Raw genomic sequence first — 15677 nt, 5'->3', positions numbered from 1 at the left:
TTGGCTCAAGTCATGATCTCAGGGTCATGAGATCAAGCCCCACGTTGGGCTCTGTGCTGGGCATGGAGCCTGCTTGAGATTCTTTCTCTCCCTCTGCCCCTCCCCCTAACTAAAACAAAAACAACAAAAAAACGTTATGTGAAAAAGACAAAATAGAAAAAAAAAACAATCTATGGTATGAGCCCACTTAAATAAATATCATAAAATAGAGAAACTAAACTATTACTCAAGAATGCATACACAACACAGGTGCCAAAACTATAAAGACAAACAAGGAAATAATCATTACAAAAGTTACCTGAAGGCGGTTCCTTCAGAGGTACGATAAGGAATACAATTAGTGAGGGGACACACTGGGGGCTTCTAGTATCAGTCTATTATGGCAACTACCTAGGTGTTCACTTTATAATTATTCTCTCAACTGTACCTGTATTTTAATACACTATTCCATATTATGGAATTTAATCTTATGTTTTTAAAAATCCTACCTTTATCAATTGTACCTCAATAAAATTGGGGGAAAAAAATCCTACTCTTTCTTCTAAAAACCCTACCCTCAAGTGCCGCACCCAGAGGCTTAGATGTGCTCCTCTCCCAGCCAGCTGCCCAGGAGCCCTGTGGATAGATGACTGCTTGATTCCCTCTGTAAAGCAAACCAGTCCAGGTACCTCAAAATCTCAAATCAAATGGCCCACCCTAAGAATAAATGGATTCTGTAATTTTAAAAAGTGCCAGGGTGATAAACTGTTAAGGGTTCTGAGACATTTTACTGGTTTCTAAGAAGCTTTATGCCTAATGGTATTCATCCCTAGAGCTGGTTTGGACACATTCCTACCCGGTAGAAAATGATCTATTTTGAAATCTTGGCTGAGTCTGCACTGGAGTACAATCCAAAATAGTGACCTTCTAGCACCAAGTAAGGAAAAAATTTCAACCTAGCCTTTTCACCCAGGGAACTGAATTCCATTTGTGTTCTGTGAATCTGTACCTGACTCTGCAACCCCCATTCTTCACAGCAGCCCCAGGTGATAACAGCATTGCTTTAAACAGCATACACTTCCACTGGCACCCATCCCGGCCATCAGGACACTTCCTTAATTTCAATGTGACCACTCTCCTGGTTTTCCTCCTACCCATCTGGTCACTCCTGTCTCTTCTGCCACCTTCTCCTCTCCCTGGAGGAAAGTATCCCTGAGATTCCCAGGTCCTCTTCTCACTCTGAACACTCCTTTAGGTGAGCTCATCTGCTACCAAGGATCCCAGAGCCCAGGCCTCCCAAGCTCACGACCCAAACTTAACTTTCCATGTCCAGGAGAACTTACACTCTTCACCAAAGAGCAGGATGCTACTCTCTTATTCTTCACCAGCTCCAAACAGCCCACATCATGCCCCAGCTACCACACCAGAACCTACATCATTCATGACCCTCCTCCCTTTTCCCCTCTCCAGTGATCAAACACCAGATTTGTGGGTCCCACATGTTAAAGGACCTCCCTGCTGTGGTCCTGCCAGGCTACACACAGCTAGGGAATCTCAACTAGTTTACTCCAACTCCTGTCTTTTCAATCCAATCACCACACAATAACAAAATGATTTTTTTGTGTTTTGTTTTGTTTTGTTTTGAGAGAGAGTGCAAGCAGGCAGGGAGGGGGAAAGGGAGAGAGAGAGAATCTAAAGCAGGCTCAGCACTGGGCATAGCCCAATGCCGAGCTCCATCTCATGCCCTGAGATCATGACCTGAGGTGAAATCAAGAGTCAGATCCTTAACCGACTGAGCCACCCAGGGGCCCCACCAAACTGATCTTTTTAAAAGGGAATCTGATACTGCCACACCCTTGCTTAAGTTCCCTTTGAAGGCTGGTGTTAGTCCTGTACTCACCAAGGCCCTGAGGTCAAGCCTGACCTAGCCCTCCCTGCTGTCCAGAGGCCACCACCTTTCTTCAGGTAGTCCCTCTGCCAAGTCCCTTCCTACAGCCCTCACCCTCCCTCAGGGCCTTGAACAGACTATTTCCATGGACTTGACCACCCTCCTCCCACTACCCACAGTCCAACAGGAAACATTCCTGAAAACCACAGCCTGGGCAAAAGTTCTCCTGCCCTACCTTCTCCCAGGAGCGTTCTTTCCAGCTGTAGCAATTCTCTCACTGCATGTATGATAGATGAACTGACACAGTGCACCAAAAAGGCAAACTAATCCACTGGCTTGCCAAGTAAAGGTGGTGGAAAAAGACAGCCTTTCCTTCCCACCATGAACTAATTTGCTATGATTTAAGCTCACATCTAAATAGGGCCAGCACAAATCTAATCACAGCTAACCAAGAGAGATTAATCAGATTAAAACCCTGACTAAATTTACCTATCTGGAGATTTCTCTCTGCAGACCCTCTCTCAGCCCCCTCTCTACAGCTCTGGCCATCACCTCCCACACATGAAAGGAAGAGTCCAGTCTGAGGCTGGGAAGACTAAAACTGTCTCTGATACCCCCCTTGGTGAGGAAGCACAGACCTTACCAGACCAACTCTGTAGATGGCTGAGCCACCAGGCCACAAAGAGAATCAACTGAGCATGTGTTTAGCTTACATAATTACCTAATTACTGAAATGTTTTAAAATCAGAATATTCCAAATTCATTAGGACTTCTTTCCAGCACAGCAATGATGAGCTAGGGCTGAGTGTCATCTGTCATTTAGCAAAGAACTTACAATGATGTTGTCCATATACTCACCTGCTTCACTACCTGCCCAGGCCCCACAAGTATCTTACTTGTACCTTCTGATATAGATGATTAAAACAACATATTTCTTCAAAAGGAAAATACACTCATAGCACATTCCACAAAATCACCATCATATGGGAAAGACAGTGCTGCTCCTATTATTAGTTCCTATTACTATTGCAGATTGTGATCTCCACCCACAATAAAGAAGGAAAAACACTCCCCTTGATAAAACTCTTCATATTAACACCCCACCAGACTAAATTTAGGCTGCAAGTCTAGAGAAGCTGCAAATCCAACTCTTGGTTTCTGCCATCCTGATGGCCTCATTCTCAGAAACAGGACAACTGTTCTCTAAAGCTTTGAGATTTTTACTTCCTCTCACACTTAAGAGGTCTGCCTAACCCCTCAACCAGTTCATCCAACCAGCTAATACCATAAGGGGGCATTGCTGCAATCCTGCAACCCCAATGAGCCCAGCATCGCAAATAACCTAAGCCGACCCAGGAAATGTGAAATGACGACTTAGGCCACGAGGATAGGACCTACTTCATCAATGCCTTCCTCCTCATGAAAGGTCCGAGACAAAAAGAGGCAGGTCATGGTGTCTTCCTTCTTGGTGAAGAGTATAAAATCCTTCCCAATGCGCATTGAGCCCCTGAAAGGAAAGCAGAAATGGGTTATTCTCCCAGGGATTCAAAAACTCATCTGAAAAAGGAGGAAATTCACCCTCTGGACATGACTGAAACTGCCTTTGAAGGGCTCTCCTCAAGACCTCCCTCCCTCGCAGGACCCTGAGATGAGAGGTCCACAGTCCTCATTCCCTCTACTCTTCCATCAGCCTTCACTGTTCCTCACAACCAGCCTGACCGCACTTACCCACCATACAAGGCTTCCCCACCACCCTTCTAGGGCACACTGACCACGGATCGTCAGCCCCAAGTTAACTCCCGACCTGCTGCACATAGTAAGTAACCCTGCTGCCCATGCACCAGGTTCATCTCAGCTACACAAGGACTGCTGTACTCTTTGTGCCACCATCAGATTTCTCTCCAGGAACCGATACCTTCAACACATCATCTTCCATGCTAACCACATCCAGTTCCCATCTGATCCTTCCTTTGTTGACACAAACTCCCTTCTCATTCACTCATCAAATGGCAGTACCATCAAGGGCACAGCCCACAGTCTACACTCATAAGTCCTCAAAAAAAAAAAAAAACAAAACCCAGTATAATCCCAAGGCTCAGCCAAATATAGGGGCTAACCATACACAACATAATTCTTCTTAATCATAGTTTTTAAGGAGCCCTATAATTGGCTCACGTCCTGTAACTACAACCATCTTCTGTCTCAAAATTGTTTCGCCACCTCAAGCTCTTTATGACAGAGGCGGTCCCTGCTTTTAGATGCAATTGGTTTCTGGGAAATGTGCCTTGAGGCTGGGTTCCACAAGGCAAAAGTCCGAATGGAATCAACTGCTTCCTTCCTGTTTGGCCACATTAAATCATCTGAGAAACAGGCAAAGACAGGCCTTTCTGGGCAACATGGAACAGGGCAGAAGTTCCAACAGTTCATTGCCCAGTGAACAACGGGGCTGTTTAGCTCCTTTCTTCTGAGCAGCTTCTGGGGCTTTATGGCTATTATCTCATTAGTCTTCATAATACCCCAGGGAGGGGATGGCAGTGGAAAGCCTCATTACTCTCTTCATTGTACAAATACAAACCAGGCTGGCATGCCAAACACATAAATGAATGCCATGTCCCATTTCCCCAAATGCTCAGGAAAACGCCCAGGACACTATCCAGAGACACCGTGGGGGCTGCCAAGTTCTCTTTCTCCTCTTCCAGTTCCCAAGATGCTGGCAATGCTGCTTCCTCTGACAGATTTCACAGCCCTCCTCCTTCTTCCCTGAAGCTTATGGATAGCAAAATGAGGCACATTACCTTGCTTTCTGTCAAAGCTTGTTCTTGCCCTAATTTGGCAAAAACTCTCACTTTGTGCTTCCTTTCTTCCCTCTTTGATCCTGACCTCGGAAGCTGAAGAGCAACAACCCCAAAACCGCCACCTTTCTGCTGGCTTCCTTGCTTCTCAGCCCTATTCTCACCACAAATCACTCCCTCTTGAAACTCTTTTTCAACTTCTGGTTTCAAAATAAATACACTCTCAACACTAGATGGCTCCAACTCAATGCATCCTTTACGAAACTCATTCTACTAAAATATGCTAATGAGAACACTCTCAACTTCCTGGTCTTCTAAGCACCGTGAGAGTCATATTTAGTTTGCGCCTCAAACTTGCTCTGTAAGGGAGAATGTCAGAGACTAGAACCCCGTTTTCTAGATTAGAAAACAGATATTCAGAGATGTGAAACAGCTTGCCTGCAGCCACAAAACTGCTAAAACCAGGTAGGAGGAGGCTGGCCTACAATCCAGATGGGAAGTCAGGACTTCTTTCGCACTGACTCTAAGAGACCTCAGTTACTGGGATTTAGGGCACCAGCACCAGAATCACTTGCGGAACCTAACCTATAGATTCCTAGACCCTACCCTAGACCAGGAATCTGCTAATGGAAAGAACAAAGGAGAAATAAAATAAGAATCCAGAAACTAGTCTAAGGCTCTCAAAGCAATGACAGCATTTAATCCTTAACTTACTTGGCACATATTATAATCCCAATCTACAAAGGAGGAAACTGAGGCTCAGAGCAATAATTAAGTGGCTGAGATGAGATTTGAATTTTAATTTGCATGACTGAAGTGAGATGGATAACAGCTCCGGCTTTGCAGTCAAAAGGACCTGGTTCGTATCTCAGCTCTACACTCAGGCAAATATTTGTATACCTCTGGGCAAATCACTTCATCCCCATAAATCTCAATTTCCTCACTGGAAAATGAGAATAAAAAATGAGAATAGGAGCGCCTGGTGGCTCAGTCATTAAGCATCTGCCTTCCGCTCAGGTCATGATCCCAGGGTCCTGGGATCGAGCCCCGCATCGGGCTCTCTGCTCAGCGGGGAGCCTGCATCTCCCTCTCCCACTCCCCCTGCTTGTGTTCCTTCTCTCGCTTTGTCTGTCAAATAAAAAAAAATGAGAATAGGAGGATTAAATAAGATCATCCAAGTAAAGTTTTTAGCACAGTGCCTGGCACATGGTAAGTACTTGTTATTACCATTTGGTTTCTCCCCTGAAAGACAAATCAAAAAGTCCAGGTACCATGTCTCCGATGTCTTTGGAAGCACGCTCTTTCCCTGCCACACACCTAAAGCATGCTGCATGTGAGGGACAAGTGATACTGTTGACTGACCAAAGCACCACCCTCTAACAAAACAACACGTTTCCACAGCAAGACTGGAAACGTGACTCAGAATTCCATTTGTACAAACTCCAATTCCACTAAATCTTACTCCGTCCAAAGGTATGTACAGCTGGAAGTGAGCATTTCAGAAATAGAAACCTTTCCCTTGGGCCTTCACTCAAAACCAGAACAACACATTCCAAACACCAAACAAGTGGGAACCAAGGGCTAAGAAAGAAGTCCCAAAGGATCTGAAGACATTAGGTAGGTCCCTGCTACAGGGTCTAGCAGGACACAGAAGTGGAGACCATGTCCTCTGAGAGGGAGGGTTCAGATCTCTATTACTCACTCTGGATCCCCAGTGCCTGGCTCAAAGCATGACATGTGGCAGGTGCTCAAGGAACACTGCTGTGCCATGAAGCAACCCCTTTAGCATCTCAGACACATCCGAACCCCGCAAAACAACCACTTGCATCCTCAAACCACAGGGTAAAAATAAGAATTTTCATCAGGAGGAAAAATGCGGTTCCAAAGCACATTGCCAAAAGAAACCTATAGCTTGCTTCTCTCACCCCAAATGGTTTAGGATGTTCATTCTTTCAATCTGTAAGGAAAACTTGGCTGAACGACAGTTGCAGGCACCTGGGTGGCTCAGTTGGTTCAGCGACTGCCTTCGGCTCAGGTCATGATCCCGGAGTCCCGGGATCGAGTCCCACAGCGGGCTCCCTGCTCAGCAGGGAGTCTGCTTCTCCCTCTGACCCTCCTCCCTCTCATGCTCTCTTTCTCTCAAATAAATAAATAAATAAAATCTTTGAACGACAGTTGCTAAGTCCCCAAACTACTACTTCTTTCTGATTTAATTCTTCTGCTCCAGAGTTACACTAATGGAAGGATAAGGAATAGAAAGTTTTCATTGGACAACAGCAGGAGAGTACTGCTTGATTCTGTATTGAGTCCTACGACAGGCTTCTAGTATACTTACGATTTTAACCCATTCCCATATTGCCCAATCTGGGTGGACTCAGGTGTTCGTTTGGCCGACTTCCCAAACTGGATCACACTGGCAGCGTCACCTGAAGTGACAGGCACAAAACAAAGAGAAGCATTTGCATTTCTTCCCCAGGATCCTCAAAAATAAAAGGTCTGAGCTTTGTTAAATCTGAGCAGGGCTGTGTGTCTACTAAAACCACTTCCCAAGGAAATTCAGAACCATGAGGCAAATGGAGACAACCTCTGACTGGCCTGTTAGTACCACCATCACTATGACTTTATTATGTTACCAGAACATGGTATGAAGGCTGAGGGAGACCTCTGTAGTTCCAGCTCCAGGATGTTGTGCAAGCTGATAAATACAATGTCAAGAGACAGGTAATCTGACTGACTTCAGGTTGCCATTCAGATCCTATCTCCCATGCTAGGACAAGACCTGGCAAATCCATTAGTGGAATTAAGCCTGAGATGTTGCAACAGACCTCTCTCTCTCCAGGTGGATCTTCTAGTCACAACAGTAAGGCAACAGAAAAACAACACAATGAGTATTTAGTAAAAAGAGTTACATCCTCCCCAAAAGAAGAAATCTCATCACTTACTTGGATCCATTCCTGCTCCATCATCCAAAAAGCAAAGCATAAATCCTCCTCGAAGGTCCTCTCGCCTTTCTGTAAGAGAAGCAGCTGCCATTACTGTGTAGTTACCTACCAGAGGGCGCCAAAATGGGTAAGGTCAAAGGTGGATCAATGTGACATTTGGGCCAAAAACATTAGGACAAACCTAGCTCCTCTTTCTAATAGTCTATTAGAAGGTACGTGTCGGGGTCCTTGAAGGTAGACATTACTATCAAAGGTTCTCCAATGCTTTCTAGTTAATGACAAAGATTGACAGAATCTTTGAGGGCAGGAAATACCTGGTCCACTAGACTAACCACCAAGCAGGAAGTCCAACTCAGGGCTCGATTCCAGGACTCTGAGGTCATGATCTGAGCCCACTGTCTGAGTCACCCAGGCACCCCTGAATATGCATGTATTTAATGCAAACCTCAATCATCCTTCTGCCTCTTTCCACCTGGATTACTTCCACCTCTGCCCTCCGCTATGGACCCCAAGTCACTAAAGTACTCCACCTACAACACACTGTACCTTATCAACACTGCTCAAATTCAACAGGGCATCTCCTTTGTGGGTTAAATCTGGGGTAGCCTTCAGACAATGTGATCAAGCCAGACATGCTGTGGGCACAGTGGTGGCAGTTACTATCCAGAGAAACTGCTAAGTCTGTGTATGACTACCCCCAGGCTAACTTGAATTTCTGGGCTATCTGTATTCATTGCCACATCCTCTGCTTGCTATGGGTCCCTGAAATGGCTCCCTAACCTAGGAATATGATGGCACAACATGCAGTGAGAACTGCCTGGTTCCCAGCTGGACTTGCTCGACTAGAAGGAAGAATAGTCTTTTGACAAGAGGATTAAGTCCTTTGACAGTGCAGCCATGGCAGGGCTTCCTGGTTGACAGAAGGGGAACAAAACAAACTGGCTGCCATTTCAGTGGGTCTTCTGCAGCAGCAGGTGGTTACTCAAAGTAGTATGGGTCTAAGCATGTCACAAACACTAAAGAAGAGATTCCCAAATAGAGAAGGGGGCGATATTGGAGTTTCCAAGGTGAGGATTATATTGACAAAGGAGAACAGCACAGGCTTTGGAATCAGGAGATCACTTCTACTAAAAGGAAAAAATCTATGTAAGGGACTACAGGGACAAGCCCAAGGCTGCTTTGGAGCCTAGTTCCCAATTACTTTTTTGTTCCCCGCAAGCTGTGGTTCACTAACTTTATACAACTATCAAAGCTGAGGAATCCCAGTTTAAAATACTCTTTGTCCTCCCCTTGGGCTAAAGATTCAAGTGAGTCATGACCACCCTCTGTTAAATTGACTAGTTAAGTGTAATTTAAAACACAATTTTAAAAGTACTATAAACCACAGATTTTCAAGTATCACTAAGTGTTCAGGAAGCTGACTTTGCTGAAACATTAATAACAAGTGCTTCTTGAAAGTTCAAGAGCAAGGACCTTCCTGTTAAGCATGTAAGGTAGATAAGAAAATTTCTCCTTATGGCAGTGCCTCTTATCAGTGTGGAGAATCCAAGTGAGATCTAGTTAAGCATGAGCAAGTGCAAGAAAAGTGCAAAAAGGCTTCAAAATTTCCTTCTGGAGGAAGCAAAGTATTAAATGGAAACTCAAACTAGGACAGATACAGAGCATGGTAAAAAAAAAAAAGTGTTCTAAATCTAGCCAAGAGCCATTTGTTGTACACTTCAGCCATAAAACATTCATGAAGATTCTGCTTTGGAATCTAGAAACTGGTTCAAGCCAACTGGCATTCCTTGAACACTATATAGGAAATTACTGCAAGGCTCCTGTGTTTGTTAGGCACATAATCATCACTTAACAGTGGGTCTGAGATCCCTTCCTTGTTCAAGGACTTCATTTAAATATTTTTCATATGGTTTACAAGGGTAAAAGTTCCACCAGTAGAGGATCCTCCTGGCCACATAGTGATCAACAGCCTGTAAGCAGCTAGTAGTACCCAAGTCCACATGATCATAAGCAATACTGCCTCAGGGCCAAGAAAGACTAGCTGACACAGCAGTCACTTCTTCAACTTTGGAAATAGGCAATGTGGCATCATCACCTGGCTACAACGCTTATCCTGATCACTTGTTTATTCAATGAGTATTTACTGAGCACTTCCTCTGTTCCTGGCTCTGTGATAAAGACAGTAGTAAACAATGCAGATATGACCACTGCCTTCATGGAGCTTACAGTCCAATAGATGCTACTCTCTGTAGCAAATCAGTTAAGCAGAAGGGTTTAAGCAGGAGATTAAGAGTAACAGCTAGAACAAAATGTATTGTGCATAAGAATCCGTTGAAGAGCTTGTTAAAAATACAGATTTTGGGCTCCACCCCACAAAGTCTGTGTGGGTTTGAGGAGGTACCTGAGAATTTGCATTTCTAACAAGCTCCCATGCTGATGCTGTCCATCAGTGGACCACTCTGTGAGAAGCACTAAGCTAGAGAATCAAGAACCAGATAGCTCAAAACGATCTCCCTAGACATCCCACCAGTTAGAGATGTATTCCTAACACCTGATATTTACTTATCAGTCAGTTGAGTGTTATCTGAAGCCTCCACACAAAGGATTTTGATGAAGGAGGGGGAGTTCTAGAGAGAGGAGAGTCTAAGCAGCTGGGTGTTGTATGCTCCCACTCCCATCATACATCTTGGAAGCAAGACAGGGAAGGCAAAGCCAAATTGCCTTCTTTATAGTTGTGCTTCAGATCCTGGTAGCAGCTATGTAAGATTATCAAAATGAGTTTGGAAGGATGCACATCTAAGCTCCCCCCAATATGGCCAAGTCTGGCTTCTCCAAATTAGCCTGACATCATCCCATCATCCAACTCCCACTGGGGAGAAGACAGAAAGAAGCAGGAGATGAAATGTAAAATGGAACTCATAAGTCAAAAATCAGAGATGAGAAAATAAAATTGTCCTTAGCAGAAGTTGTAATAAAATGATATCCAAGTTCTTCATTGTTCTTTTACAATCTGAGCAGTATTCATTTCAGTTACATGTGCTCTAATTTTCCACTTACTAACCATGGTTTAGCATCACAAAGGGGATCTTTCTTTGAGGAATGGCACTGCCTATCCAAGGAAGTCAAGAAAGTCAGTAAAAATATGGAGTCTACTTCTGACAGGCACATTATTGTCTGGCCCCGTCTAACAGGAATGCTTTGGGTAAATGAATACCTCCACACTTTAAGCGTCTGGTTCCTTTGTCACCCTTTTTTTAAAACATGACTTTTTAGTGAATTCAAACTAAATCTGATGTTTAAGGGGATTTCCAAGTTCAGTATCAATCTAGTCTCAGAATGGGAGTCAGGAAAATACTTTCCCCCGTGTACTGACAATAAGAACTTTATAGTTATTAGGGTATTACTAATTTTATCATTGTACTGATAAAATGAGATTGCTTTTATTCCTCCTGTTGAATGTGTTAATAAGGCTCTGAGGTAGAAAAGTGTGAAGTTGGGGCAGCCAGGTGGCTCAGTCGTTAAGCGTCTGCCTCCAGCCTGGGTCATTATCGCAGAGTCCTGGGATCAAGCCCTGCATCAGGCTCCCTGCTCCATGCGAAGCCTGATTCTCCCTCTCCCACTCTCCCTGCTTATGTTCCCTCTCTCGCTGTGTCTCTGTCAAATAAATAAAATCTTTAAAAAAGGAAAAAAACAAAAAGAAAGAAAAGTGTGAAGTTAAAGATATCTCAGCCAAGATACCCAATCTTGAGGTATTTGGAGAAAATCAAGTCTTTTTCTAAAATGCTATAGTGTGGGGTGCCTGGGTGGCTCAGTCGTTAAGTGTCTGCCTTCAGCTTAGGTCATGATCCCAGGGTTCTGGGATCGAGCCCCACATCAGGCTCCATGCTCTGCGGGAGGCCTGCTTCTCCCTCTCTCACTCCCACTGCTTGTGCTCCCTCTCTCACTGTGTCTCTCTCAAATAAATAAATAAAATCTTTTAAAAAAATAAATAAAAAATAAAAATAAAATGCTGTAGTGCTTAGTACTTCTATCACACCATTTAATCCTTAACTGCCTTGACAGTTCCCTCAAGATCAAGTTATTGTTCTCTAATCATCTGCAGAGTGCTAACTGTCTTCTCCAATTAAAGACTTAAATTCTCTAATGAGAACTTAGAAAAGGCCCCATCACATCCTCTCTGGACTCTTCCCAAAGCACAACAGGAGTAAGAACACCGAGCACAGAATAAATGCACAGCGGGCCTTTTTCATTTAAATTGAAATCCAACCGTTCTGTTGCATTCTGAGTGTAAAGGATTAAATTTTCTTAGTGAAATTCACCCACCAAAGGTGGTAGGAGGAGGCAGGGATGACCTGTGTTTAAAATGCTTCTTTCAAGTAGACTCAGCTATGATGATTTGTCCTTTCAATGTCACTTAGAATAGAGGCCCATTCTCTGCTTTACCATCTGTGCAACGATTAAAACAACATTTCTTTCAGAGATAGCTGTAACTGCTCCTCATTAAAGTACACTTGAGATGTAAGATGCACACTGTGACTTGGGAATGGTGCCTCCATTTGGCCTTAGGGTTTAAGTAACAATCTTCTAACACTCTTCTGCCGTGCCTCTGAGATGTATCCCTAACACCTGATATTTACTTTGTTCCTTTCTTCTAAAAATAAAAGAAGTCTTATTTTCACCACTTTGGCATAGCCTTTTGAGCAGAAGGCTTTCAGAATTTAAGCAGTACAGCTGACTTTCAGCTGTTCTGAATTTTCTTTGCTCCAAAGTGTATCAGAGATGAGAAAGTCATCCTATCTGGGAGATTCTTCATAAAATTATGTAACATTGGAGGTTCTGAAAATTACCTCTTAGTTTGCTTGTTCCCATTTATGAAATGAGTCCACAAAGATGGGTTATTTGGTAAGTAAGTGTATATTCCCACAAAAACACTTCAGTCTTCTCAGAAGCTAGTCAATGTTATTCAAGACTTTAGAAAAGTTTGTCAGAGACACATACTACGCTAGCCAAATTGGTTTTAAAAGCCATCTTCCTCTATTTTGCTTCCAAATTTTTAACATTAAAATGACCAGAAACATGCTGGTACATACACTTAACAGGCAGAAAGCAAACTAAAAATAATAATTTAAAATTTTTAAAAAGCCAGTGATAATGACTAAGAATTATTCCACTATTGCACCCACTCCAGAAAAAAAGAATCTTACTACCAAACAGCAGAGCCAATTAAATAAGCAAAACAGGAGACACCATTAATAACATCTTTAAATTCCGGGGTGCCTGGGTCGTTCATTTGGCTGAGCATCTGACTTTGGCTCGCATCATGATCTCAGGGTCCTGGGATCAAGCCCTGCGTCAGGCTCCCTACTCACCACTGAGTCTGCCTGTCCCTCTCTATCTCTCCCCCAACTCGTGCACTCGCTCTCTCAAATAAATAAAATCTTAAAAAAAAAAAAAAAAACTTTAAATTCCAAGCAAAGCAGCTCTCCTTCCTGACACCTCTGCCTGAAAACATCTCCTTAGCAAACCCCAGTGCCAACCCAGTTAACCCAAATGTTTTATGCAACTGACACCAGCAACTCTCTAAGTCCTCCCTGAGGTTACAGAGAGAGAAACTGGCCTCCAACAGGATCTCTCTTTGGCTCCAGGTACCAGTAAAATCAACCGATCAGTAATCCAACCAGTAAAATCACCAGTACTTGGTCACTTCACTCCCCACTACTCTACTCCATCATCCCATAAATCTCTCAGGGGCTATCTAAATAGATCTACAGGGGCACCTGGGTGGCTCAGGTCATGATCCCAGGGCCCTGGGATGGAGCACTGAGTCGGGCTCCGTGCTCAGCCTGCTTCTCCCTCTCCTCCCTCCTCATGCTATCTCTCTCTCTCTCAAGTAAATAAATAAAATCTTTAATAAATAAATAGATAGATCTGGGAACCACATGTTAGTTTCCTTACACCAATATTCTTGGTTTCTATTACATGCCTGACCAGAGCTGCCCTATTTCTACCCTATGATCTGGAGTAATCCTTCCATCTCCCCAGGCTCTTAGGCATTTCTTCTTAGGCATAGCCATACATGCATTCAAAGAACTGAACATCAGAAGAAAGGACTGACGTCTAACTTACCTGCGTAAATATCTATTCTGGTGGCATCCGCATCTCTGCAAAAGAAATCAAGATCCAAATGAAATATGAAATATCAACCATCAAAATACATAGTATTTTAAGCGGGATGCATACTATTTTAAGTCTATTTTAGGAAGTCACACAGAAATTCTGTATCCATTAAAGTACACTTTCATACTTGGCAACACTATTTTCCTTATGTGTCTGTAAAACAGTTCTGAAGCTCTAAATTATTTAAAATAACCACATGACACATAGGGTCTGGACACATCTTTTTAATATGGATTTCAGATTTCGCAGTAAAAATATCTAGAGGATGAAAGAACATTCCCCTTTACACACTAAAAAATGACTCACAACTATATTTCTCTCACTAATTTGATAGCCATCATAAAAAAATTTTCCAATAACTTGTCCATTTTTCTTTTGTACTAGATACTGAAAAGAAAGAAAAACATCATCTGCCACAAAACCTATGAAAAATCAGGTTTCATAGTATATACATTACAGTCAGCAGACTAATTGACAAGCCTGTAATCTTATCCTCCCTAACCTAGAAAGGAAGTTGGGGCACTCCATTAGACTCCAACCACCAGCTGAAATACAAGTTCAGTCATCAATAAAGGCTTGAAACTAATCTAGTCCAATTCTGCCAACTGCAGGGAAGGAAAATGAGGCACAGAGAGTTTCATAAGTTCTAAATGCAAAAAACCCACTCAAATCCATACAGTTCTACATGTACCTATTCCCAAAAACATAAAAACAGTTTCAAATATGAGAAAGACGGGCAATATGTGTGCATGACCAGGAACACATACTCCCAGGAATCTCCAGTTCACCATATGATATACAAAAAGGCAGTCTGCCACAGCACACCATGGTCTCACTAAACTAACAAGTGGCAAATTCAAACATAGTTCCATTAAGCTACAGCATTTTTAAATTAAATACAAAAACTATGAGTCAACCAGGATTGAAACAAAATGGGAGTTTTCTGATTAAACCGCTGTTAACAAGCACAGTTCCATAAACAGTCCGGTGAATAACAATAAAACTAATAATGGTACATGATTATAGTCTAAGATACAGATACAGACAGAAAATTATCGGCAAGCTCATTAATTGGGGATGTTTAGAAAGCACTTCTACCAAAAAAAAAAAGTACTCTCCACTCTTACCCTCTTCCTTCATTATTCATCAATAAGCAATGTGTCTGAATTTTATGTTTGCATTCAAAAACAAAACTGAGATAATATTTTCATAATTATTAACAGAATCTTGATTTGGATGTTGCTATTTATCTTTGAGCCAAACCAAACTTCTTTCCAGTCTTACACAGTAACATTTAGAGACTTCCATCACTAAGAACTCAGTATAACACAGTGCTAAAGAATTTTTTCCAAACACAGCTAACAATAGAAGACACTTTGATCAATTGGTGTCATTGACCTTAAAATATACATTCTGAGATCACACATATCTGTGGCATAATTTTAAAAACTTTAAATGGTGTACTGTTCTGACAGCACAAATTAAATCAGATCTTGCCTGTCCCATTAACTTGACTCCTACGTTTCTATCTTAATTCCCTGCATTTCACTACAATTATCTTGCTCTAATACACAAGGGAAGGTAACTTTGGGGGTCATAAGCTCATTTTTAGGAAAAGCAACGGATGAATTAAAGTCAATCAAGTAAACTGGAAATATCAACTAACTTGCTATTAAAAATACTTGGGGGTAAGAGACCTCTTAGGAGTGAATTACAGCTGCTTACAGAATTGTCTTCCTCCCACATCTTCAGAAACAAAGGTCCCAACGACCCAAAAAGTTTTCAAGCACAGACTGTATGCCTAAAGACTACATACCTTGCATTATCAACCAGTTCAGCAAGAGCACCAAACAAGAATTCATGAGTAGTTCTGAAATGATAAATACTAAGAATCAGCAG

At 42.6% G+C, this 15677-nt stretch overlaps 1 protein-coding gene across 3 annotated transcripts in view; it reads right to left on the bottom strand.

Moving 5' to 3' along the window:
* Positions 1-15677, bottom strand: part of MORC2 (MORC family CW-type zinc finger 2) — a 39513-nt gene that overhangs the window by 16452 nt on the left and 7384 nt on the right. For all 3 annotated transcript variants that reach the window (XM_028124678.1, XM_028124679.2, XM_028124681.1), the window contains exons 2-6: positions 15595-15648; positions 13728-13762; positions 7602-7670; positions 6995-7085; positions 3266-3374 (exon numbers count right to left, since the gene is read on the bottom strand). In XM_028124678.1, coding sequence (XP_027980479.1) covers positions 3266-3374; positions 6995-7085; positions 7602-7670; positions 13728-13762; positions 15595-15648 — 358 coding nt within the window. The remainder of the gene's footprint in view (positions 1-3265; positions 3375-6994; positions 7086-7601; positions 7671-13727; positions 13763-15594; positions 15649-15677) is intronic.

Source organism: Eumetopias jubatus, unplaced genomic scaffold (assembly GCF_037043125.1).
Source record: "Eumetopias jubatus isolate StellerSeaLion01/CBP00866 unplaced genomic scaffold, mEumJub1_p1.0 scaffold_16, whole genome shotgun sequence".
Taxonomy (NCBI): Eukaryota; Metazoa; Chordata; class Mammalia; order Carnivora; family Otariidae; genus Eumetopias; species Eumetopias jubatus.
This window is presented reverse-complemented; position numbering and strand designations above follow the sequence as displayed.